General features: G+C 29.4%; 3 protein-coding genes across 3 annotated transcripts in view; 1 reads left to right on the top strand and 2 right to left on the bottom strand.

Moving 5' to 3' along the window:
- Nucleotides 1-1,259: 1,259 nt before the first annotated feature.
- LOC111621062 lies at nucleotides 1,260-12,021 on the bottom strand. The gene is made up of 4 exons (XM_023363115.1): nucleotides 11,847-12,021; nucleotides 4,806-4,886; nucleotides 4,620-4,681; nucleotides 1,260-1,403 (listed from the first exon to the last, which is right to left on the bottom strand). Exons 1-4 carry the CDS (start codon nucleotides 11,928-11,930, stop codon nucleotides 1,268-1,270), a joined length of 363 nt encoding a protein of 120 aa, XP_023218883.1. The 5' UTR covers nucleotides 11,931-12,021; the 3' UTR covers nucleotides 1,260-1,267.
- Nucleotides 12,022-14,800: 2,779 nt separating this feature from the next.
- On the top strand, nucleotides 14,801-18,424 carry LOC111621065 (nucleoside diphosphate kinase-like). Its single transcript, XM_023363117.1, has 4 exons — nucleotides 14,801-15,037; nucleotides 17,169-17,270; nucleotides 17,898-18,010; nucleotides 18,095-18,424. Exons 1-4 carry the CDS (start codon nucleotides 14,861-14,863, stop codon nucleotides 18,216-18,218), a joined length of 516 nt encoding a protein of 171 aa, XP_023218885.1. The 5' UTR covers nucleotides 14,801-14,860; the 3' UTR covers nucleotides 18,219-18,424.
- A 3,476-nt stretch (nucleotides 18,425-21,900) lies between these two features.
- LOC111621074 (sorting nexin-25-like) overlaps nucleotides 21,901-24,840 on the bottom strand; it is a 70,222-nt gene continuing 67,282 nt past the window's right edge. The window contains exon 19 of the mRNA XM_023363132.1: nucleotides 21,901-22,272. Within this exon, the coding sequence (XP_023218900.1) occupies nucleotides 22,210-22,272 (63 nt within the window). The 3' untranslated portion in view covers nucleotides 21,901-22,209. The remainder of the gene's footprint in view (nucleotides 22,273-24,840) is intronic.

A 24,840-nucleotide genomic window follows, 5' to 3' on the forward strand; every position in this document is an offset into this window, starting at 1 on the left:
AGCATGGAAGCAGAGTATTCGGCTCTAGCTGAAGCTTCGCGTGAAATAACTTATGTAAAAAGACTGTTGGTGCATATGGGTTTTAAAGCATGTGTAAAAAGCCCCATTTGTGTTTACTGCGACAATCAAAGCGCGATACAATTATCGAAGAACGCTGTTTTTCACAAGCGCAGTAAACATATCGACGTAAGCCATCATGTTACTCGTGAATTAGTCGAAAAAGGGGAAATTATAATTCACTACTTGAGGACAGACCAAATGATAGCAGATGTCCTAACGAAACCGCTAACAGGAACTAAATTTGATAAATTCGTAAAAATGTTAAGATTAAATTAAAGTAGTTTATCTTTGTTATGTATGTAGCACACAGTGATAGAGGGAGTGAAAGAAAGCAAATATGTAATCCCTGTGTGCTAGGTTAAGAAGACATGTTTTGTACTAGACGGCGCTAGTTGGCTAGTGTCACATGCTTTGGTCAAAGGTCATCTTCTTTGTTCTAGTTTGCTACGTCCCTGTGTAGCACGTGTCTCCCCTCTCTTTGTGCATGTAGTCGTGTTACATATAACTATGTATTTCCGTACATCGTAAGATATACGTTTACTTGCTTCATATTCTGACAAATATTAATTTTAAAATGTTCTTGGTGGTTTAAAACGTAACTCTTGATGATGGTTACTCAAAATTTATTCCCATCACCAAATACTAAATGAAAATTTCATTAATGACTTCCAAAATCATCTTTCTTGATGTCACATTTTAAAATATCAGAAAGTAGATTGAAAATTATTTCTAATAATTCATGTATTTTATTACTCCATGAACTTGCTGATATAATAGAAAAATTAAAAATATCAAAGACAAAAATTAATACAAAAATTATATTTAAATTCAATTAATGACATATTGTTAAATGTAACACAAATTATGTATATACCCCAAGTGTATCAGACCTGTACTACTTATGTTATACATTTAGATTAATCATATAATTACAATATATGCATTAATATTTATCAAGATTACAGTGGCACATATATATAATATATCAAATTTTGAAATCAAAGATAAAATCTATAAAATCTTAGTGATCTATTTTTAAAAACAATCACTATTTTATAATTTTGATAGATTTTTAAATAAAGAGAATTTATATTCTATCAATTATTTGCCATATCTAATATAAATTTTACTTAATTATAACTATTATATATAAAGATAATAATATTGTTACAAATGTGATTATAAGTATCAATACTAAATATATAATTTAAATTAACAGCAAAATATTTACTTTTCTTGGTACAAAAACAATATATGCTATAGGAAGATAATCAGCATTAGCTTTCAGGTGATCTGCAATCAAGGTCACTGATTTCACAGAAAATCTTACAAGGTAAATACACCTGTTAAAATATAAAAATTATTATTTAACAAATAATTAGTTAATTTTATTAATAATAATAGAAATAATTAAATTTTAAAATATTTTATGTATAATAGAAAAAAATTCATAATAATGAAATTACACTACATTAATCTTTACTCCATAAAGATTGTTTTTAATAAATCAAAACAGTACTTCAGAATTTCTAAAATATTCTTATTTAGAACTATGTAGTAATTGAAAATAGTAATAATAGCACTTAAGATAACATGTGGACAGAAGCAACCTGGGAGTGTTGCATCAGGGACAATAAAATTTGCAGCCTGTTGCAATAGTTGAAGCAATTAATTTTAATTTCATTAAATTCACATATCATTATGTTTTAAATTAATTTAAATCCAGTTATAATGTATTAAATAGTCTCACATCATAAAAATAACACTTAAAATATTCTTTGCTCTTTAATAAAGAAATTCTAAATAGTGACTAGCAACAAATTAATGAAATGTTAGTTAGTCTCAGTAATAAGTAATGTTCTGATGCTGTTTTAAGAAAACATTCATGAGAAAATGGTAGATAAGCTGAATGCATTAGTGGAGAGCACATCCTTCCAATGGATGAGTGTCATGCAGTTGAAATATGTGAAATTTCTTGCTGTTTAGAGAAAATCAAAACTTCTTTATATTGCATTTCCATTTCATCTCAAATGACGATCTACAATATGGCTAATACATTAGCCATATTCATCACGTTCCAGTTTTCCCAGGTTTTACTGTAGTGAAAAATTTTTGATTTACAGTAGAGCGTCGTTTATCCGAAAGCTGGTTATCTGAAACGTCCGTTATCCGAAAGCATTCCAGTCGGCAAATTTAAATTTTCGCTAGTGCTGTGGTGCTGCAATCTTCAGCTATTTTTCGGGCTACTCAAATATTTTACGTTTTTGATACTAAATTAACATCTGAAGTATAACTTTTTATTGTTTTTATATTTTTCAATATATTTATTTTGTTTGTACAAAATAACAAAATAATTTTTAACGATACAATAGTCTTCGTTAGGCTTAACATCGACGAAAATTCAACGCAAAGCGACACGCAACGGAGAAAAATTTCAACATGGGATAGATTAATATATTTTTTCGTACATAATCGGGTATCCGAAATATCGATTTTCCGAACCACACCAATTCCCAATTGATTCGGATAAACTACGCTCTGCTGTGAATATAATTGCTGATTTACATTTGATTCAAACATTCTATTTGCTCGTATACAGGTCGCGTCATCTATTGGCAAATCAGCAAATCGAATGTTTTACATTTTCTTACATTTTTTGTCAATAGATGGCGCTACATATAAACCAGCAAATCAAATGGAGTTAGAAATTGATTGATTTACAGAAATACAATAAATATTTTGGGGTGGAATGTATATGAAAGTTTGAGGAAATGACTAAAACTTTGCAAATATTTTCGAAAATATTTAAAATTTTACACATTTTTCTTGCTCTTAAATAAATGTAGGAAGATGTCTTTTAAAAATTATATAACAGGTTATGGCATATATATTATATACATATAATATAATAATGTAATATATATATATATATATATAGTNCAGTTCCCAATTGATTCGGATAAACGACGCTCTACTGTATTTAATAAAATATTCAACATGTAATTCTGTTAATTTAATACAACTGTTTTAAGTGCATTTTAAAAATTAAAAATTTTCAGAAAAACCATCACATTTTAAAAAATGAAATGCAAGGTATGTACTCTACAATGTAAGTACTATCTATGAAAAAAATAGTAACGACTTTTGCACAAGTTGTAACTTAAGATTGTAATGTGCACCATTGCAAAAATTCTTAGAAAGAATGCAGAATCTTAAAATATATTAACGTCCATGCAGCAAAAGAGTAGACATGAGTCAGCCTGAGCTAGAAGAGTCTGTCAGATGAAGGGATGAAAGGAGACATATGATTAATGTGTAAGTAATGTTAGATTTATGAGTAAATAATAAAATTTGTAAAATTTACAAAAAAGCAATAAAATTATGATAAAGATGATATAAAAATGTTTTAGAAATGTAAAAAATAAAACAGCTGAAAGTGATTAGACCCATGTGTCAACTCCTAAGGGGATAGCCACATCTTCCATCCCTTTCATCTGACATAGACCCTTCCAGCTCAGGCTGATTCATGTCTACTCTTTCGGTGCAATGACTATAGTACAAAAGTCATTATAAGCAACATAAACAAGTTACAAAGCAAAAAATTTTAAACAGTTGTAGTCAATAATATCCATTTTTTTCAATAATAACACTTTGTGACAATATTTTACTTATTTTAAATACTAAAATATATCAAAGACAAGTCTGTCCAATAAGGAGCACCATTTATTTTGCGTTTAAGACATACACAATAATGGCGACAGGCCTTTCTTTGTAGGCTACATGCCGCCAAAAGGTAAAAAAAGTCCTTTAAAAACACAAACATCCAATTAAAAAGTAAAGGAATCGGTGACACAGACGTCTTACTTCTTATCCATCTGGCCAATGGGTGGTTCTGCTTTATATCTACTAAGAAAGCGCTGGAATATGTAGATTCTGAAGCTGCCCCCTGGCAACGGTACATTTAAAATTTCTTTTTGTTGAATTTTTCGTCCGATGGCTGGATTATTATTAATATATATCAAAGACAAGTCTGTCCAATAGCTTCAGAATCTACATATTCCAGCGCTTTCTTAGTAGATATAAAGCAGAACCACCCATTGGCCAGATGGATAAGAAGTAAGACGTCTGTGTCACCGATTCCTTTACTTTTTAATTGGATGTTTGTGTTTTTAAAGGACTTTTTTTACCTTTTGGCGGCATGTAGCCTACAAAGAAAGGCCTGTCGCCATTATTGTGTATGTCTTAAACGCAAAATAAATGGTGCTCCTTATTGGACAGACTTGTCTTTGATATATTTTAATAATAATCCAGCCATTGGACGGAAAAATTCAACAAAAAGAAATTTTAAATACTTTAAACAAATCTCTATTAATTTGATTCCATTTATGAATAATTAGAAATTCATAAGAAACACACACTGAAAAAAGAATCAAAGAAATTTAAATGTTTTAAATGAAAAACTACCATTTTTATGTAAAACATTTGCTTCTTGTGAATGACTGTCAAAAAACATATTTATAATTAATCCTATTTATTATAATTACTGAAACTTACTTTACCTTTGACTTTCAACAGGTAAAGCAGTTGGCCCTAGTTTAAAAATTCTTTCTACACCAATTTTCTGCAGAATTTAAAATTATTATTATTATTATTATCATATTTCATTTTATTATGTATATTTTAAAAATAGTTTGTCAATTTAAAATATATTTAAATAAATTTATGAAATATAAATTATTACTTACCCTTAATTCAGACATAGTGGCTATGTGGTCTAAGGTGCAAATCAAATCATCATCCAATATTAAATGTTTTGATCCATCTATCTGCAAAATTAAAATATTCAGTTTAAAATTTATTATTATATACAGATAAATACTAGTATTTTCTTAATTTCATAAATAAATAATATTTAAATATAAATAAGACAGCATAACTCAAAAGTAGATTTTATCAAGGTTTTACTACAAAAATTTATATATATATGCAAGCATTTATTTATTGTGACATTGTCACAATGATCACAATGCCAAACTGTAATTTTTATGTTTTCCACTTCAAATTAGTACTGTAGTGTCTTGCCTGTACATCATACTTTTCCATTAGCAATGGAGTTGTGCCAGCCTATTAACTGCTTTCAGGGGAAGTTTTGAATTAAAATAACATGACTTCCAGTTTGCACTGGAAGTTCATATATAGTTAATTGGGGCCTCCTGCTCCTAAGGTTTCCATATCTGGTCTTGGATTTAATCTATCTATCATTCTTGAGATTACGGATTAAGTGGAATTTATAGATTTAAAATTTTTTTCAAATTGCAGCCCAATTACTGCCCATACTGTCAAAATGGGAAAGAGGGGCCATAGCTGATAAATACAGCCCCACTCTTATTAAAATTCTGCCAAGAAATATAGATTATTTATGATAAGTCTGGACCCACTCTCAAATGACATGATCCAACTCTAAACCTGTAACTATCAAATTTCAAAATTTAATAGCAATTCCTCTCATACAAAAGTTACTATGCCAAATTTCATTTCTTATTCTTTACCCCATCCTGAGATACAGGAACAAAATACATGCAAACACTCACACACACACATATTTTTGAATTTTTCCCTCCATTTTTACTTTTTTTTGCATTCAGGGAGTCTCAAAATGTTGCGATTCACAAAAAACCCAGAATGCCATTTGACAAAACCCAAAGGATCAAATACTTTCCCATGTTGTAATCATAACAACCAGAAAAGTAATGAACTGAAATAAAATTTTTTCTGTAATGTTTACAAAAATGTAATGAATTATTTAAAGAAATAATTAAAAATTTTAATTCTGCACTTTTATTAAAAAGCTACAACAGATCCTAAAATAATTACAGAAATTAAAAATGAGTTATTATTACATTGTAATGCAATTGTAATGCAAAACGAGACTTATTTCCATATATTTTTTCAATATACAGATATATATAATGTAAAAATTAATTTAATATAAAAATAACAATTTCATGCATTAAAGCAATCTTACATATTACACTGCATTACTAGAATATCATATTTTAATGACTTTGTCATTTAACATAATATGAGACAAAAGAATTAAAAATGTAATAAAAATTAGGAATAAATGATTTCATTTTTGAGATACAGTGGATCAAAATGACAATATCCAAGGTTGTTAACATGAGTGTGTACAATTTTATTATTATTTTTTATGCTGGCAGTGATGTCACTGCAATGGTAGTGGCAAATGATCGTCACAGACGGTCCCTGAAACAATATTATTGACTTGTTAGCACTTCAATTCAATTCATAGTTTGCATTCAAACAGAAAATAAACTGTGCCCAGTAATCAACAGTATTGCATATTTATTACTTATCTAGATATGATGAATAAAAGATGATTAATATCTACTTATAGTAGCATATGAATGAGGAACATTCATTAAAAAATATATACCAGTATATAAATTTGCTTGTTTTAATTTTTTCAAATAAGTTTAATAGTACAGTCGACCCCTCTATAACACGGTAGATACGTTCTGGTTTTTATGAATCCATTTTCTATGAGTCCAGCCAATCACAGCCCGGCATGTATGCAGTTTACGGACTACCTGTTTGAAAGGTTTCTTCCATAAAATTCATTGATTCTAGATTAATTTGACTGAACATTTCCAAAATACATATAATTTTTTGGGAATAATCCATATAAACTATGCTATAAACAAAAAAATTGTAGGATTACTTACTGAGTGTGCACCGTCCGACTATGCCATTGCTTAAGCTTGTTTTTGTCGTGGAGCTTGTCATTGAATGGCGCTCACGTGCTTCCTGATAAATTATTTTTTTTGTGAAAAATTCACTGAACTTTGGAGACATCATTAATATAAATATAATTTTTATGGACGTTAAATAATAAATGGTTTTTAGTAGGTCCACTGCTCGTTTAAACTCAACAATTTGTGCAATATCCACTATTGGTCTAGATTCAACCAATCCTGTCACAACATGAGTCGGCGATGATGTTTTACCGAATTATACGAGTTTTTTTAGCATGTTTGTACAAATACTGTCACAATTTTTTCTCCGTGATATAGGAATCTGAACTATAGGAACTCGTGTTATAGGGGGGTCGACTGTATTAAAAAAAATTTATCCATTCATTTTGTAAATCATTATCTAAGAGATATCAAAGATTATATGAAAATGTAACAGATATGATAAAAGCACAAAAGTGAACAATTGAAAGCTGAATACATTTATCTTACATTTAAGCTGATAAATACAGAATAACTAATAAAAATAAAATGATTAAAATACAACATACAAACCTATCTACGTAACTAATATATTTTTCTAATATTGGATTCATATAATTTATTAAACAGAATATTTTAAGTAATTTTAGAAAATGTATGCTTCATGCTCATCTGCATGAATTTACAAATCTACATGTCAGAGTTCAAATTCATTTCATTGCATTAACAAAAAATTAGATGAATTTGAAAATAATCTTTTGATATTTTATGCTTATATCATGATTTTAAATTGTCTTATAATAATATCTTTTTATTTATATTATACATGATAAAAATATTTCACTTGAGGAATTAGAATGAGAACAAATTTATTTAAGAATTTTAATACTTAAAGAAATTGTAAAAAGAAACTGTAACCCTATAAATTCCCACTGTCATCTGTCTGTCTGTCCTTCCTTAATCTCAAGAATGGAGTTAGATAGATGAAAGCCAAGACCAGATATGGAAAGCTTAGGGGCAGGAGGCCGCAATTAACTATATATGAACTGATGCAAACCAGAAGTCACTTTATTTCAATTCAAAAATTTTCCTATGAATAGATAGATGACTAGCATGACTCTATTGCTAACAGGAAAAGTATGATATACAAGGGGAAAGTCACTACTAATTTGAGGTGGCAAGCATATATTTTAAATTACTTATTTACTGTATTTATTTATTATTATAAAATAATGTTTAAAAATATAAAAATATAAAATGATTATTTTTTACCTTTTCACTCTTTACATTCTGATAAGTGATTTTAGAGACTAAAAGAAGTACTTAATGTTTTATACTTATACACATTCTAGTACACAATGGAGGATTAAAAATGTGCTGAAGTTTAAAAAGTAAGTCAAGGACACCTACAGGCTTTTTTGAAATACTCAAAAGTACTCTCATTTATTGCAAAAATATAAACAAATACAGTATTTTACTGCATTATAATAATGTTTTTATAGTTCAAAACACTTCTTTATAAAACTTACAAAACTAAGTCTAACAAGTAAGTACTGTTTTACATATATTGGATAATTTAAGGAAACTTGAACAAACTGGACAATGGAGAGAGAAAAAGAAAAATTTCAAGAAAAATGCAGACATAATTTATGGACAGCCCCTAATGACATCAATGATACAGACTACAGGCCATTGATTATAATCTGAGACAATTTTACCACAGTATCAATTAATCCTTTAAAATCAATTTACTTTTTGTTATGTTAAGAAGTTTTCTTGATTTCATAAAATGTGACAGCATGCCTTGTGATTGTTTACATGTTCAGCAGATAAAAATGATAAATGCATAGACCAATTCACTTTTACTTGTGAATGGAATACAGTAGACCCCCCTATAATGTGGATTCATATAATGTGGATTCATATATCGTGGCGGAAAAATTGCAACTGTATTCATATAAAGACACTAACAGAGACTCATAAAATGTGGTAAAACGTCATCACCGACTTGTGTCATGACAGAATTGGTCGAATATGGACCAATAGTGGACGAGCAGCCGAACTACTTACACGCTATGGAGAGTTTAGGCAGGTAAGTTGAGTTTACTATCGTCTGTACAGTATATAAATTAGGTACTGCAAGTCTAATACAGTACTGTAATTTTATACATTTCTTGTGAAAAAAACATTTCTTATTCAACGGTCATAAAAATTATTTCTATTAATGATGTCTCCAAAGTTCAACGAACTTTTCGCAGAAAAATAACTTATCAGAAAATGCGCCTGCCATTCGATGCGCTGCTTCGCGATGAAAACAAGCTTATGCAATGGCATCGTTGAATGATGCACACTCGGTAAGTAATCTACAATCTTTTCTTTATAGCATAGTTTATACAGATTATTCCCAAAAAATTATACATGTTTTGGAAATGTTGAGTCAAATTAGTCTAAAATCTATTAATTTTACGGAAGAAAACCTTTCAAACAGCCGTAGTCTGTAAACTGCATGTTTTATTGTCCCTGTGATTGGCTCATGTATTTAAGGATTCCTACAACGTGAAATTCTTATAAAGTGGAACGTATCTACCGCGTTATAGGGGGGTCGACTGTATAATATGTTTAAATAGAATGTGCTCAGCAAAAGATTAGACAATAACAAAACATCTTTCTTGTTGCCGAGAAAGTTTATTTAAAACAAACGTTTTCGACCTATTTCATAGGACACCGTCAGGTTGAAAACAGACAATTGGAACATTTCCGTTCCACAAGATCGAATATAAATACTTAAATTTCAAAAAAACTGACAATGGATTAAAAAAAAAAACAAACAACATACGAGTAATGTATAAAAATATATATAATAAAAAAGCAAAGAATAAAAACAAATTAGAAATACTACTAAATATAACTATCAACTAATACTACTTTGAACATTAAAAATTAACATGTAAAATATGAGTTCTTGGCAGACTTTTTAACAATATTCTTACATGCCAATGATGGGCCTTCTGCATCCCGCATTTATACATACCTCTTCTAGTTTGCTCTTATAAATCTCTATTTTCTCAGTGATCTTTGCTAATGTAGGGGAGCTCACGGGTTTGATAATGTCCACTTCAACCCATTTAACTACCAAGCCTTGGGTCTGAGCCATCTGGAAAAGTACCGTTGCATTGGTACCTTTTCTGTTATACTTGTGTTCCTTGAGTCTTACTTCCAAATTCCTTGTTGTAACGCTGATATATTCTTCCCTAATTCCCAGCTGAGCGTTTTCATATGGAATCTTATACACACCTACTTTTTCTTCCTTCTTAATGCTATCCTTGTCATTTCTTAAAATTTTTACAGGTTCAGAGCTCTTTTTAGAATTATTGTTGACTCTTTGCAGAAAGTTTGAGATTAGAATGATAAACTTGGATCAAACAGCTCTATAGAAAGTTAGTTTCATTTTCAATTTTTAAGCATTAATAGTGTGAACCTGAGTTGAAATGAAACACAAATAAACCTACACATTATTGTTATATACAAGGTGGTCTGCTTATAATGTTATCCACATTAACTGATATTAACTTTAATTTTTTAAATGGTGATCTCCATTTTTATTGTATATCAGAATTCTACATCAAAAACAAATTTTTATCTTAAACATTTTTTCAAAAGATGCATTTTATCAGATGTTATGAGCATTTGAAGTTGTAAGCATTGTTGATTCACTATCTACACTCTTAACATTAAATATCTTAAAAAAGATGGTGACCTGTGATAAATTTTGCATAACATATAGTTACATAATTAGAAAAATCCATAAATAATAGTTATTTAGTTCAATAAATGTTCAAAATAATGGCCATCATCAACCTCAGAACATTTTTCAGTATATTTGTTATACACAGATACAAAATTTAACACAGATCATAATTTTTTTTAAATATTTGACATTAAGAAATTTGTAAAAACATATTTATTGAAATGAAATACATGTAAGTGTAATGTGAACCCTGAACATGTGATAGACTGACAAGCAAAGTTAGCTTACATCAATCACTGTTATGTAAGGATTCATACTGTTACTTGTATGCACACTCAGACTTGCTTTCAAGAAGCATTCATCATTGTCAGATGTTTTTAGCTTTCCAGCAAACAAATTTTTAAAAAGTACCAAAGTAGCCAACTCAGAAAACATTCTTTCTTGATAAATAACCCAAGATTTGACGAATAAATCAGAAAGTGAACGACACCTTTCGTGAATAGGTAAAAATGTAAAAATTCATGGTAAAAGCCTTGAATTCACAATATAACATTAATATGGATGATCTGTACAATGAGATAGCTATAGTTAAAGATAAAGTAACAAATGTAATAATGAAAAATTTAAATGTTCCAGAAAAATGGATAAAAATTTTGAATTATAGTAAACCATTGCCAAACTTAGTCAAATTATTGTCATTTTGCCTGAATATTCCAGCTACTAATGCTTTTGTAGAGTTTTTTTCTCTTATGAACATGTATTGGATGAAAAATATCAAAATAAGTGTTCTGTGAAATAAATAAATAGTGAATTGATAATTAAGTTAAATTCAAAGGAATCCTGTCAAGCAATATATACAACAGTGCTAAAAGATAAAAAACTTCTTTCTGAAGCACAATATCAAAGTAAATACATTTAATAAGTAAATTGTTTCATATGTAAATCCTGCATTTTTATTGAAAATTTCCCAATTTTTACTAGCAGAAAGATATTTCTTGAGTTATTCACCAATATCATAATAAGTGGATTACCTTGTTTATGTTGTTACATAATGTGTATCTAATGCACATTTGTATTTAACATTTAATAGAAATACAATCGTTGTGCTGTATTTTGTGTATCATTATGTGATATTTTCTGAAATTTTTCATTCCCAGGAATAAAAATGAGGAAGAAAAATATTAAAAGTTTATCGACAAAATCAAAATTACTTCATGTTTTTGAAATGGAAATATTATTTTGAAATTGATTAAAAATTATCATAATATATTCATTCAACTTACAGATTTCAGCAGTTTTATCAAGGTTTGCGCTGATGACGTTTTAATAATTTGATAAATCGACTTTCCAATATCATTTATATTCATTTTGTTTACAATTTTATAGTAAAAAATCACGATTAAATCTAATTAAACCTGACATTCGACATTTTTACCGCTTCCAATGTTTGGCGCTCTATTCCCGTTTTCTAGTTAGTGTTGCCATCTTTGTATTGTTTAATAAATATTTATTTAATGATGAATTATTAAATATCAATTTTTGTAACTTAAACTAATAGTAAAATATTATATGATATGAGTACAGTATTTTAATAGTAAGATTCTACCTTTAAATGAGGAGCGATTGATCTATTCTCTTTAAGTAAAATTTCGGCTCTTTCGTTAGGGTTTTGTTTACGTCCCCAATTCCTTAATCGCTTAATTATTTAACTACTTCTTAAGCAGAAATATCAATAAGTCGAAACCGGTTACTTTGTACTCGAATATTTGTAGTCTCGGGAAAAAGTGGAAAGACAAATTTTTATGACAGACGGATACATAAATCGTAAATTTAAGGAAAATAAATTCTAGAGCTTTTTCTGTACCTCGTGCATCTCTCTCATTCATTAAATTTAGTTGTAAATGACAGTGTCGAAGTAACAGTTAATTTTTTAACATTGTACAAGAATTGTATACGTTTTTTTCCTCATCCCCTTATAGATGGGACATACGAAATCGTAATATCACCGGTTTAACATTGAAATCCGTGAGTAATATAAAATCGGAGAGCGGAATAAATATATCAAATATTTTAACGGATTTTTTTAACTCCTGTCAACTATACAGAAAACTATCATAAAAACATACAGGTAAATTCTTATCGGTTGGGATTTGAATATACAATAGCAATCTTATCTTATTTTTCACGTGTAGTACAGAAATTTGTAATAAGATACATAATGCGGTTATAATAAAATATTGTGCGATTATTTTCGTATAATTAAAATTAATATATATTTATTTTTTAGAAAATACGAGGGAAGCGGCGCATCCACCGCTTCTAATGACGGCACGCTACTGATATTTACACATATTAACTTAATAGGATTTAGAATTTAAAAATAATTATCAATAATCGATAACGTGTCCATCATTTGTACTGGAACTATTATTTCTATTTAGTTGGTTATAATAAGGAATTTTTTTACGCATTATTATTCTTTCATCTGAGAATTAAAATTATAAAAATATTTAGTCAATATGTATTACTTATAAACAAATTTTTCAAAAATAATTATTTTGTATACAGTATATTGTAGACTCCCGTTTTTACAGTATAAATTTCCCATTAAACTGTATATAATGCCTTATTTTTCATTATTTCGATATCATTTTATATATTTCAAACTATTTTCGAAAACATAATCTCAATTTATCACACTGAGAATCGCATTACGGTTTTTTGGAAACCAATTAGATAGTAAAGTGGGAATATTCGCCTTTTTAGGGGTCTCGTGTGTCACTACTCATTCCTAAAATACCACTAAAGAAATTGCGCTAGGAGACTTAAAAATACTTAAAGTAGTCCTGACTGTGATTTATCAAAATATACAATATATTTAATTAGTTTTTCAAACATAGTTTATGTTCTGTTAAGCTGGGTATCCAGATGAGCAATTTTGCCGCATGCACATAATCATATACTTCCACGATTCACACAGAAACTACAGTTTTTCGTAATTAAGAGAAATATAGAAGTATAAAGAACGGGGAATAAGGGATGAGGAGAAGAGAGCCAGCCTTCTTGACAACAATCTGTACAAACTATCGGTATCATCCATGCTTATCAGTCGACGAAATCAGCCTCTATGTCCCCCCAATGACGAATGTCTAAATATGGTCCTGTTCTAGGAAACCTGAAATCGAATCCGAGAGAGCAATTCCCCAGAAATTTTACACAGAAGGATCTGTTGGGCTCGGCCGACATATCCGGGAAAGATCCTCCTATGTAAAGGGTCTGTGAGAAGGGCCTCTTTTAGCAAGCTCGTTATGGGTTCGGCCAGGCCCACAATGGGCTTGCTAAAAGAGGCCCTCTTAGTGCCACAGGGCGGAAAGAGTTAAAAAAAATCCGGTTGCTCCTATAGCAGGCCTGTCTGAATTCATACGATAACGAAAAGACTTTCGTGATGCCTTCAATACAGGAAGAATGAAAAAAATATAAGCCAGTGGCGTACCGTAGTCGGGCGGCACTTTGTAAGGGGCGGCAAAATTTTACAATAAATAATATTATCTTGTAAAAATTTGAAACATCGTAATCTATACTTGCATCGCGCCTACGATAGTGCTATCGTCCGGGAATCGGCTCACTGGGTGAACTAGTAGCTTTTTCATCCGAGGAATTAACTGCGAAACCTGTTGACCTTTTTTTTTGCTTGTACGATTCATTCGCGTTCATATACACCACTAATATCCAATAGAACTATTTTAAACAGGACGCTGCATTACCATCGAATTTTTCATTGCTTGTTCTGCAACAAAATTGAATTTTGGTCTTTTAAATTGAAATATCTAAATAAGGGAGCCGAAATTTTCCTCTGCCCCGGGCGGCTGATACCCACGGTACGCCAATGATATAAGCATAATTATAAAATGTGGTTAATAGATTATTATTAACATTTTAATTAATATTTATTATGTTAATATAATAAGTATATAAATAAATATGCTTTGTGGGAAATTAATTAAAATAATTACAAAACACAACTTCATAAATAATACACACACACGACTGGTATATATCTTAATTAGTTATATTTATCACATTAAAATTAATATAGTAATATTAATTTATTAAAACTATTTCAAAAATTAATGACAATTGTTACTTTATACGTATTATAATTTTTATTAATGAGATTATTGAAGCGAAACGTCCTCTAGTTGTTCTCGACGTGTACACGTTGTTTGCGCATGCGCAATAATGCGGAATTCACGTCTTTCTCTTGACACCTTGTCGCCATTTTGAGACGTGTGAGTGTATGGTGGTTGGTACGATCCTTGCCTTGTTTTCTTGGTTTTCTCCAATTATGGCCGCAAATAGAGAAAGAACTTTCGTTATGGTGAAGCCCGATGGCGTTCAAAGAGGATTAATAGGTCAGATCATTCAAAGATTTGAACAAAAAGGATTTAAATTGGTAGCAATGAAATTTATGCAGGTAAGCCGGTGATTGATTCTCGGAAATTCTTTCCATCTTGTTAAATTTCTTCCTGAATTTTGCCAATGATTTATTATTATGGATAAGGAGAATGTGAATTAAATATAAAATCGAAATTTAATGTACTCAAATAAGAACATTTATAATAGAAACGACGATGAATTGAATCTTAATTTACATAATTATTTATCATTTTGCAATTTGAGTCGAGTAAATTCATTCGGAGCGAAGATGATTGAAATTGTAACGCGACAAAAAAATAAGCAGGAAATTGATTCATTAAATTAATGGTGGCCGGCGTGGTTCGTCGGAAGCGCACTAGCGCCCCCTTCTGGTAGTTTCTAACGAATTTAAAATTTTTTATAATTATTTTAATTACAGTATTGTATATGAAATTTCTGAAGGTTTAAATCCATCAATTTTATATATTAATAAAAGTAAAATGATTTTCTTAAACTTTTAATATGACATTTTCAATGAAAAGTGAATTTGTAAATTGCATTGTTTAAGTGCTGAAGTCTACCAAACTGGAAAAGTATCAAAATAGTTAATTTTTTTTAATGTATTATTTATGGAAGGCTGAATTCAATTTAATTGTATGCAACTTATTTAAAGCAATTCTTGGTTATATGGCTCACAGACTGTTAAGTTATAGCTGGCTGTCTACCAATCCCTTCCACTTCTTATTGTGTAAAAATGACTCAATTCAAGTGCCGAATGAGACAGTTGGGACTTTATTGGAGAGCTGTAGAGCATACCCATAGGAGCAAAAAAGTCAAAGGAACCATACCTCTACGTGTTACCCTTTGTAAGATATAACCCCCCTAAAATCAGTATCAGGAATTTTGAAGACTCAAAAAAATGGAGTAAAATTTAAATCTAGTTTAAAGGTGAAAAACATCCAGAATTATTTCTCAAAACAATGTTAAAAATTAACAGTTTTCCACTTTACTAAAAATGAGCTAAAGCTCATAAAACACGAGAAACGCCACTGTACCGAATTGTGCATGCTCCAGTAAGCCTGTTACATTTTTAACAGGCGGCCAGGTCAAAAACTTGAGGCAAATATCTTGCCGAGGGCCACAATCGGAGATGTGGTTTCTTTGACTTTTTCTGCGTCTAGGGTTTTCAAGTTTGGAAGGGTCCAAATTCCTTGTTCAGAATTGAATTTTACTCATTTTTTTGTCTACATAATATATTACAAGTAAACAGTTTTGTGATTAGTGATCTTGTAGGCCAATAGAGCATCATGACCAGAAGCCTCTTTCATTTATCCTTAACAAAAGAAAAATGGAAACAAAACAAGTAGATTGAATATGAGAATGCACAAGTATACTGGAACAGTTTTCATTCATCTCAATAGAAATGAAAGTATCTGTACAAAAACTATAAACGTTTTGTTGTAGAAGAGAGAATAGAACAATAACCAATTTGATTGATGATAATGAAAATAATAGATTAAGATCTATGCTTTCTTTATTAATAAGCAGTTCTCTTATTAAATTTTTGAGTAAAATAATGCCCAAGTATTAAATTTTTTAACACAGCTGTTATGTTTGTCAGGTAAAGTCTATTGTGAGATCTTAAACTTTCTAACAAAAGAGAAAATAATGCATTAAGAACATTTTTTAAAGACTAAACTTCCTTATAATTAAAATAATTTTCATTTGTAAGTTAAACTTTGTAACTCAGTGTTTCTCAATGGGGGCGATATCGCCCCCATGTGGGCGTTTTTCCATGTTCAGGGGGCGATTAGTAACAATTTATATTTTGGGGGGACGAAAAACAATTTTCTGAGCGATATAGTTAAACATTATATTAAACAAATAACATTGTACTAGTCACTAGTCTATTCGATGCAGTACGAATTTGGTGTTAGCCTTGGCCCTCGGCATCGGAATTTTGTAGTGAAGTGGGCGATACTACGTAACAGTTTTATTGAAGGGGGCGACGATTCGTTAGAGGTTGAGAAACACTGTTGTAACTAATGTAACTAAAAATTAACTAGCTATAAAAATAAATTAGACTTCTCTCCTGTAAGAAGGTTGCCTTTAATACAATAAAATAATTATTATACATTAAATTTTTTAAAATAATAATAATTTGTAAATTATTAAATATATTTTTCCAGGCCGATGATGATCTGCTTAGGAAGCATTATTCGGATCTTGCTGGTCGTCCATTTTTTAATGGGTTAGTAAAGTATATGCAAATGGGTCCAGTGGTTCCAATGGTAAGTTTTAATTTTTTAAATATAAAAAAAAATGTAGAAAACTTAAAACAAATTTTTATAAATATTAATTTGAATGCAGGTGTGTTTATTAGTTGTGCCAGTCGCCATAGGGATTATCTAAGTAAATGTTTACCTTTCATTTTTATTGATAATTTTTTAAATTGAATAAAAGAATTACAATAGACATTTGTTTGGTGTTATGCTGTACAATAGAAGTTTGTTAATCTGGCACCTAAGGGACCATAATGATATCAAATTATCAGAAATGCTGGATTACCAGACATTTTTGTACTTTTGCTAGATTTGATAAGTTATATATGATCAGAACAGTGCAGACATTGTTGTACATGTACCCACAAAAGCATTAGGCCAACACAAACACACTAACAAAATGAATCATTTTTCTTTATCCTGCAGTTAATCTTTCAACATGCATGACTGTTCTCTGAGGTAAAGATGGGATTTCTACTGGCAACCTTTAGTACACTGAATCCAAATTCCTAATTTACAGAATACTAGTACACTAGATTATTATTGAAATCCTAGATTACAGAAGATTGGTTTACAGAATTTATAAATTTTTGTTTTGTATTTTAAATTTCAATCAATTCAATTTATGTATTATAGGTTTGGGAAGGATTAAATGTTGTTAAGACAGCAAGAGATATGATTGGTGCAACTAATCCAATGGAATCTAATCCAGGAACAATTCGTGGCGATCTCTGCATTCAAGTCGGAAGGTATTGAATAGCATTCTTATTTTTTGAAAATAAATTTACATGTTATTAATACATTCTATTCTAAAATCACCTTTTATTTAATAGAAACATCATTCACGGAAGTGATTCGGTTCCGAGTGCAGAAAAAGAAATCAGTCTATGGTTCACTAATAAGGAACTTAATAATTGGCAACCTGCCATTGATAATTGGATATATGAAGAAAATTAGTTATTGATGGATATTTTTCATTTTATTAAACAGTATTTAATCAGGTGTTCACAATCATAAAAATTCTCAATCAAAACTTATTCTGATTTTCACTTTACATGCAATGAAATTTCTGGTTACACTTTTATACTTAAGAGAGTTTCAAAAAGTATATACTGTAATAAAACAATGATACTGCTGTTAATAAAATGTGAATGATGTTAAAATTTTACTGTTTTAGTTTAAAATATATAATGCCTATAAATACATTGAACATATATTAGTTATAAAACATTAAATGAAAATACTGTATATAAACACTAAATGTTAAATCTAGTGTATTAAACTAAAAATACTTTAAAGCCAAAAGAAATCAGCAATGGAATGTACACTTAAATTTCATTTGAGTCATTTAGCAAAACAAATGATATGTTACAAGTTTGAATTTTTCATCTTTTCAATATTTGATACCTGACAAGTTGGATTTTCTCAAATTTTGTTACAAGAGAGTATCAATATCATTTAAAGATAGCATATTCAGACACACCAATTTTTTCATCCAATTTTAAGTTATAGTGGTTGAAACATATTAAAAGTTTTTACATTATGGATGAAAATTTGCAATAAAAATGTTAGAAATTTTATATAAAATAAGAAAATTGCATTTGAACACCGATGCACAAATGTATATGTGGAGGAAAGCAATGGAAGTATTTTGACTAAACATTTTAAGCTTTAATGCATTTTTTCATATACAATGGGTGATCAGTTAACGAACACTTTCGTGAAAGATTTTTATGTTCGGATAACGAACACTTCACAGAACAAACACAAAAAGAAGTGACATAAAATAACGAATATCGATTGGTTTTCCTTGTCTCCAGGTAACAATTCGAAACCTCTCAGAGCGTGGGAAGCTCTCAACCTGATACTATTCCTCTGAACTTATTATTAAACTCCAGCTTATTGTTTACCTTTCTGACAAAAATTTTTATAGTCCTTGCAAGACTGTTGGGCACTTGTTAAATTTTGCATCGGTTCTATTTTCTAAAGGTGAGAGTTTAACTGTCCTATCGGATATTTGTTAATGGTTCAACACCAAAATTTCAAATTTTATTTGGACCTAGCCTCATATTTACATAATTCTTTCCTGTGCTAGTTGATTTCTGTTCACTGAATTTTTGTGAGTGCCTTTCTGAACTTTTTATTTCAAAAAGACGTTGATATTATTATGAAGCCTAAAAAGAGTGGTGTCAAGCTCACCTTAGAAACTAAGCAAGAGATAATAGTCATGGTATAGAGTGGGCAGATGTCTGATGGTGCTAGGCAGTATGGCTTGAACAGGTCTACAGTAGGCACAATCTTAACTAAGAAAAATATAATCAAGAAGATTCAAGCAGCTAAGGGAATTATGAAAATCACATCTGAGAAACAAAGATGTGCCATCTATTAAAAAAATGGAAAGATGCTTACTATGTTTAAGAAACTAAAAGTAAATTATATAAGTTTATTTATTTATTTTTTGGGTTTCCAGAACAAATTAATCAAATTCCTATAAAAATCTATGGTAAATCGATAATCGGTTAACAAACAATTCAGATAGCAAACGTCTTGGAACGGATTGTTTGTTAAACAATCGTCTACCGTACTTATTTTCCTGAAAATCAAATCTCATACATAATGATTCACTCAGTAGCAAATACTCAATAGCTAGCTGATGATTGCAAGATCACAATTGAATAACAGCATAAGACACCTTGGTTGACTGGTTGTCGTGAAATGAATCATTCCGTATGTTTTGTTTTCATCTTTTTGGGGTATATGGAGATACCCCAAATTGTGTTCAATCCCAAGTAAATCTCTGACAAATACCCAACTTAGAATGTTGTATGACCTATAATTTAAGGTTTGTCTGTTTTCAAAATTAATTGTATAGCACAATTGATTTTATGTCAATGGGCTGCAATTTGAAAAAAAATATAAGAGCTATAAATTCCCACTGTTGTCCATCTGTCTGTCATTTGTAAATATTGAGAACAGAATTAGATAATGAAATCCGAGACCAGATATGGAAAACTTAGGGATAGGAGGTCCCGATCAACTATATATGAACTTCCAGTTTGTACCAGAAGTCACTATTTAAAAAGTTTTCCCCTGAAAGTAGTTAACAGATGACTGTTAAAGGAAAAGTATGATGTACAGTACAGGGACAAGACTACTAATTTGAGAAGAGGATATATTTATGATTAAAAATTGCAGCCTGGTATTGTGACAATCACAATTAATAATAGATCATTTTGGTTAGCATCTCTAACTAAAATTATTCCTTAAATGTAATCTCAAATTTATGACATACCATCAAAGTGAAGGACGAAAATGAATATTGTTTGAATAGGATAGATAAAAACATTAATAGGTATTATTATGTTTAATATGGTACTTCCTTTTCATGGTTGGCAAATCAGGAAATAAATTTTTTGAAGTATATGTTCATTTACAAGTTAACGTGATTGTGTGCATCAGTTATTGTTATTTCTTAACGATATTAATTTAGAAAACAGCATTAATTTTTGCTTGCTTTTTATATTAGTTAAAATTACATTAAATTTCTTATATATTAAGTTTAAAATTTTCTTGATATATTTTACAAAATTCTCATAGGATTAGTGATAAAAGTAATCTTTTCCATTCTATCTTTCCCTAATGTTGCTAGAATAAAATCAGCATGCCCCATTTTTTCTAGTAGTTTGAATTTTTCAAGGCTGTCATTAAATCATTTGCTTTTTAGTTTTAGTGCTTATTTACAAATGGTTATTCTACATTTTAATTTGGATATAGCTTAAGATATTAAATTCTGATCCATTATCCTTCCATCAAATATGAATTATATAGTTTGGTTTATTTAGTTATGGCAATGTGATACGCAGGCGATTTGCTGAGGTGGGCTTTCTAAGGGCTCCATTTAGATGCTACTAATGTGAAGGAAACCCAAACTCCACATGGCCTGCCCTTTGGCTAGGAGGCACAAAGCAACCACAAATTACCACTGTTTGGTGGTAGTTTGTGGTCATATTTGGTGGTAGGTAGTAGTCATATTCAAAGATACCACTGACTTGACATTATCTTCAAAGCCATGTCATGTACTTGATTTTATTGTCCATCTTCTCAAGAATTCTCTTCATAATTCCTCTACTTTGTTTTTTCCCATTTTCTAAGGTTTTTTTTAATATTTTGGCACCTTTACATATATTTTTTAAACTCCACCCTGTGGGCACTACTTTTAGAGGGTCTCTTAGGTGTGTTATGGTTTTGGCCAAGCCCATAATTGAGCGGCCGGGTGATAAGAGACAGCCCCCAACATATCTGGAGGGACCACCACCTGAAAAATTCCTGGGGTTTTTCTGACCCATCCAGATTCGATCCTGAGTCCTCCAGAGCAGTATGCTGCCACCCTGACTAGATTACACACACAAAATCTTAATTTTTATACATGTAAAAATATGTTATATAATACTGTAAATATAAAATGTTAATGTTGGCCATGTTTTTATTTTTACTATTTTCTCTAACATGTTATATAATGTTTAATTGTTTATTTTATGTCCATCAGATGTTTTGTTGTTACGATCAGATGTTTAATCTCTTGTTTCTTACAGCATTACTACTGCATTTATAAATGAAAAAAATTATAAATTTATTACCTTTCAAAAATCTTAATATTTATTTAGAAAATCATAAATATTTATAATTAATTTATATATTAAAATGACACGAGACGTAACAACAGGTTTAAAAAACATTGGCACCCATATCGATATTTTTAAGTACGGAAATTTGTGGAAGCACCTCGATTTACTGGTACATCGTATAATCGATCACATTTATACAATGAAAAATGTACAGTACAGTACATACAATACACTAAATACAAAATAATTCTTTCAGAAAATCATCCAGCAATAATTTATATTATTACAACGATATACATATTCTTACAAAATATATTTTATATTCAAACTTTATTATTCATCTGTAATTCTGGAGCAAACTCGTATAGAAAAGCTTCTAGCACATTCTGTTCAAAAAATAAAAACATTTCTCATTAGAAAATTAGATTTTCTAGAAGAAGTTTTGAATAAACTCACATAATTGGAAAGTTAGAAAAAAAATCTCAAGAAGAATATTCATTTTACAAAACAAACATTTTAAAAAGATTTTAACAGTAAATGTTAACCCTGCAGTACAGTAAAACCTGCCTAAAACGGAAATAATTTGGCACTATGCACTTCTGGTTTACACAGGTTTTACTGTACTTGAAAATAAAATTTTTTTACTTAAGCAATGCATAATTATTTATTGAAAAAATATTTTAATAATATAAAAGCTTGTGTGTGTGTGAATTTCCTTATAANGGCAAATTTATAGTACAAATATTTTCTGTATTTTGGTTTAATAAAGCATTAAAATAGGTACCTAATTATTATTTTTTACCTACTTATTTATTTACCTATGTATTACATATTTTATTATAGAATTCATTATTAGTTCATTTAATTGGGGCAGCCACTTAATTGGGCCAAAATGGATTAGTCCCAATGTGTCCCAATTAAACGGGATCCACTGTATTTATAACCTTGTGGAAAATTGTAAATATTTGTCATGCTTTTGAATGCCAAAGATTTAATGATAAATTTAGAGAACCAATAGAAAAAACAAATACTTTACAAATTGATTTTCTTAATCAGATGATTTTATGGCTGAAAAAGTGGAAATTAACATTGCCTGTATCAGACACATTAACATCTCAAACATTTCAGGCATTAATTATAACAAATGAAACTGATTTGCATATATGTTTAATAATTACAATTTAAATTATCTTCTGTGATCAAAGTTTCAGAATGATAAAATATAAGAATGATTTGGATGTTACAGGCAGTTAAGTGGGTCTAATTATTATATCAGTTGTACACAGTTATGATAAAGTGAAAAAAAATTAAGATTTAAAAGCTTTGTAATTTTATCATATAAAGTTCATGATATTAAGTTAAAAATAGTATTACCTTGCAAAGAAAACTTTAAAAGTTCTGTTAATAGATCCATTTTATACAATATTTCAGAATGAATTTTCCTTCCAAAATGTACCTGAATCTATCTTACCAGTTTTAACCTATATTGTAGGCTATACAGTGAAAAAAGAATTAATGAGAAAGAAATGTATCATTTGTCAGAATTAGCAACAGTTCAATTTCCTAATGAATTAATTTTTCATCCAAATGGAGGAAAATTAACTTTGCTTACTGAATGTACTACTATTGCAATATGCTTTGTGGTTCACATTGCAAACAATAATTAATAAATTTTAGGATACATTTTTAAGTACAAAACATCAGTTATCAATTGGGCATAAGATTAGTAATATTCAATTTAATCAATATTTATCTCTATCACCATGTAATCTTTTCGATGAATATCTTTGCAAAATTACTTTGCAAATTCGACTAAAAAACAAAACTTTATAGGTTGTAAAATTATGTTGAATAATCTTGTTAAAATGATAACTGATTTCCAATCTCAGAAAGCATCCTCAAGCTGTAAAATTAAAAAATTAAAATCAAATTAACTGAATTTATATTTGTAATTATTAAAGTTAACATTAATTTTATCTTTTATATTGAACATGAACGTTAGAGAAGAACACATACAAAATGCTTAATAATGCCGCACACATCTAAATATAAAGATGTTTGTATAATGCCAATATATAATCTAACTGCTGAAAATTTAAAAAATATAATTTAAAGTTTTAGAAGAATTGGAAAAAATAGGTTTTAAACTTATTTCTTTAATAGCAGATAACAATACTGTAAAGCTTTTGAATTATTTTCAGTTTTTATTATTTTACAGTCATCAATTCCACATCCTTTAGATAGTTTGAGAAAGTTATTTTTTATTCTGTTCATATTAAGTGTGTTCACAATAATTGGATAACTAAAAGATCTGAAAATAAATCCATTAAATTTGCTGACATGGAGGATGATGATAATATAAAAGCAGCATAACTTAAACATCTGGAAATAATGTATGAACTGGAAAAACAATCTTTAGTGAAATATGGGCATTTACTTTAATTGAAAGTATTATATCCATCTAATATTCAAAAATAAAATGTTAAATTAGCATTGCAAATATTTAATGAAAAAATATTTCTGCTTTGAGATGTATTGCAAGCAATAATCTCAGCATGTTTCCCAGATATGAAAATACATGCACTTTTTTGCATATACAGTGCATTCTGCTTAATTGGGACACCGGTTAATCGGGGCAGCCACTTTATTGGTCCAAATCTCAAAGAACAAAAATCAAACTAATAAATTAATAGATAATTTAATCGCTTAATTGGAACAGTAGCAGAAAAGGAATTTAGCAATTTTTGATATATTTTAATAATCTTCTGAAAATATGTAGACCTAATGGTTGGCAGAGACAAAGCGATTTTGTCTTTTGCTCAGGCAGTTCGGTTTTTCAGGAGGAGGTCAGCATAGTGAGACGTATCATATGGGGATTTTGTCTGAGGCAAACCTGAATGTGAGTTACTGACCCCGCTCTGGATTTAACTGGACAATCCCCTCAAAAGTGAAGG

The sequence above is a fragment of the Centruroides sculpturatus genome, unplaced genomic scaffold, assembly GCF_000671375.1.
Source record: "Centruroides sculpturatus isolate CEXI.00-Female unplaced genomic scaffold, Cexi_2.0 scaffold228, whole genome shotgun sequence".
Taxonomy (NCBI): domain Eukaryota; kingdom Metazoa; phylum Arthropoda; class Arachnida; order Scorpiones; family Buthidae; genus Centruroides; species Centruroides sculpturatus.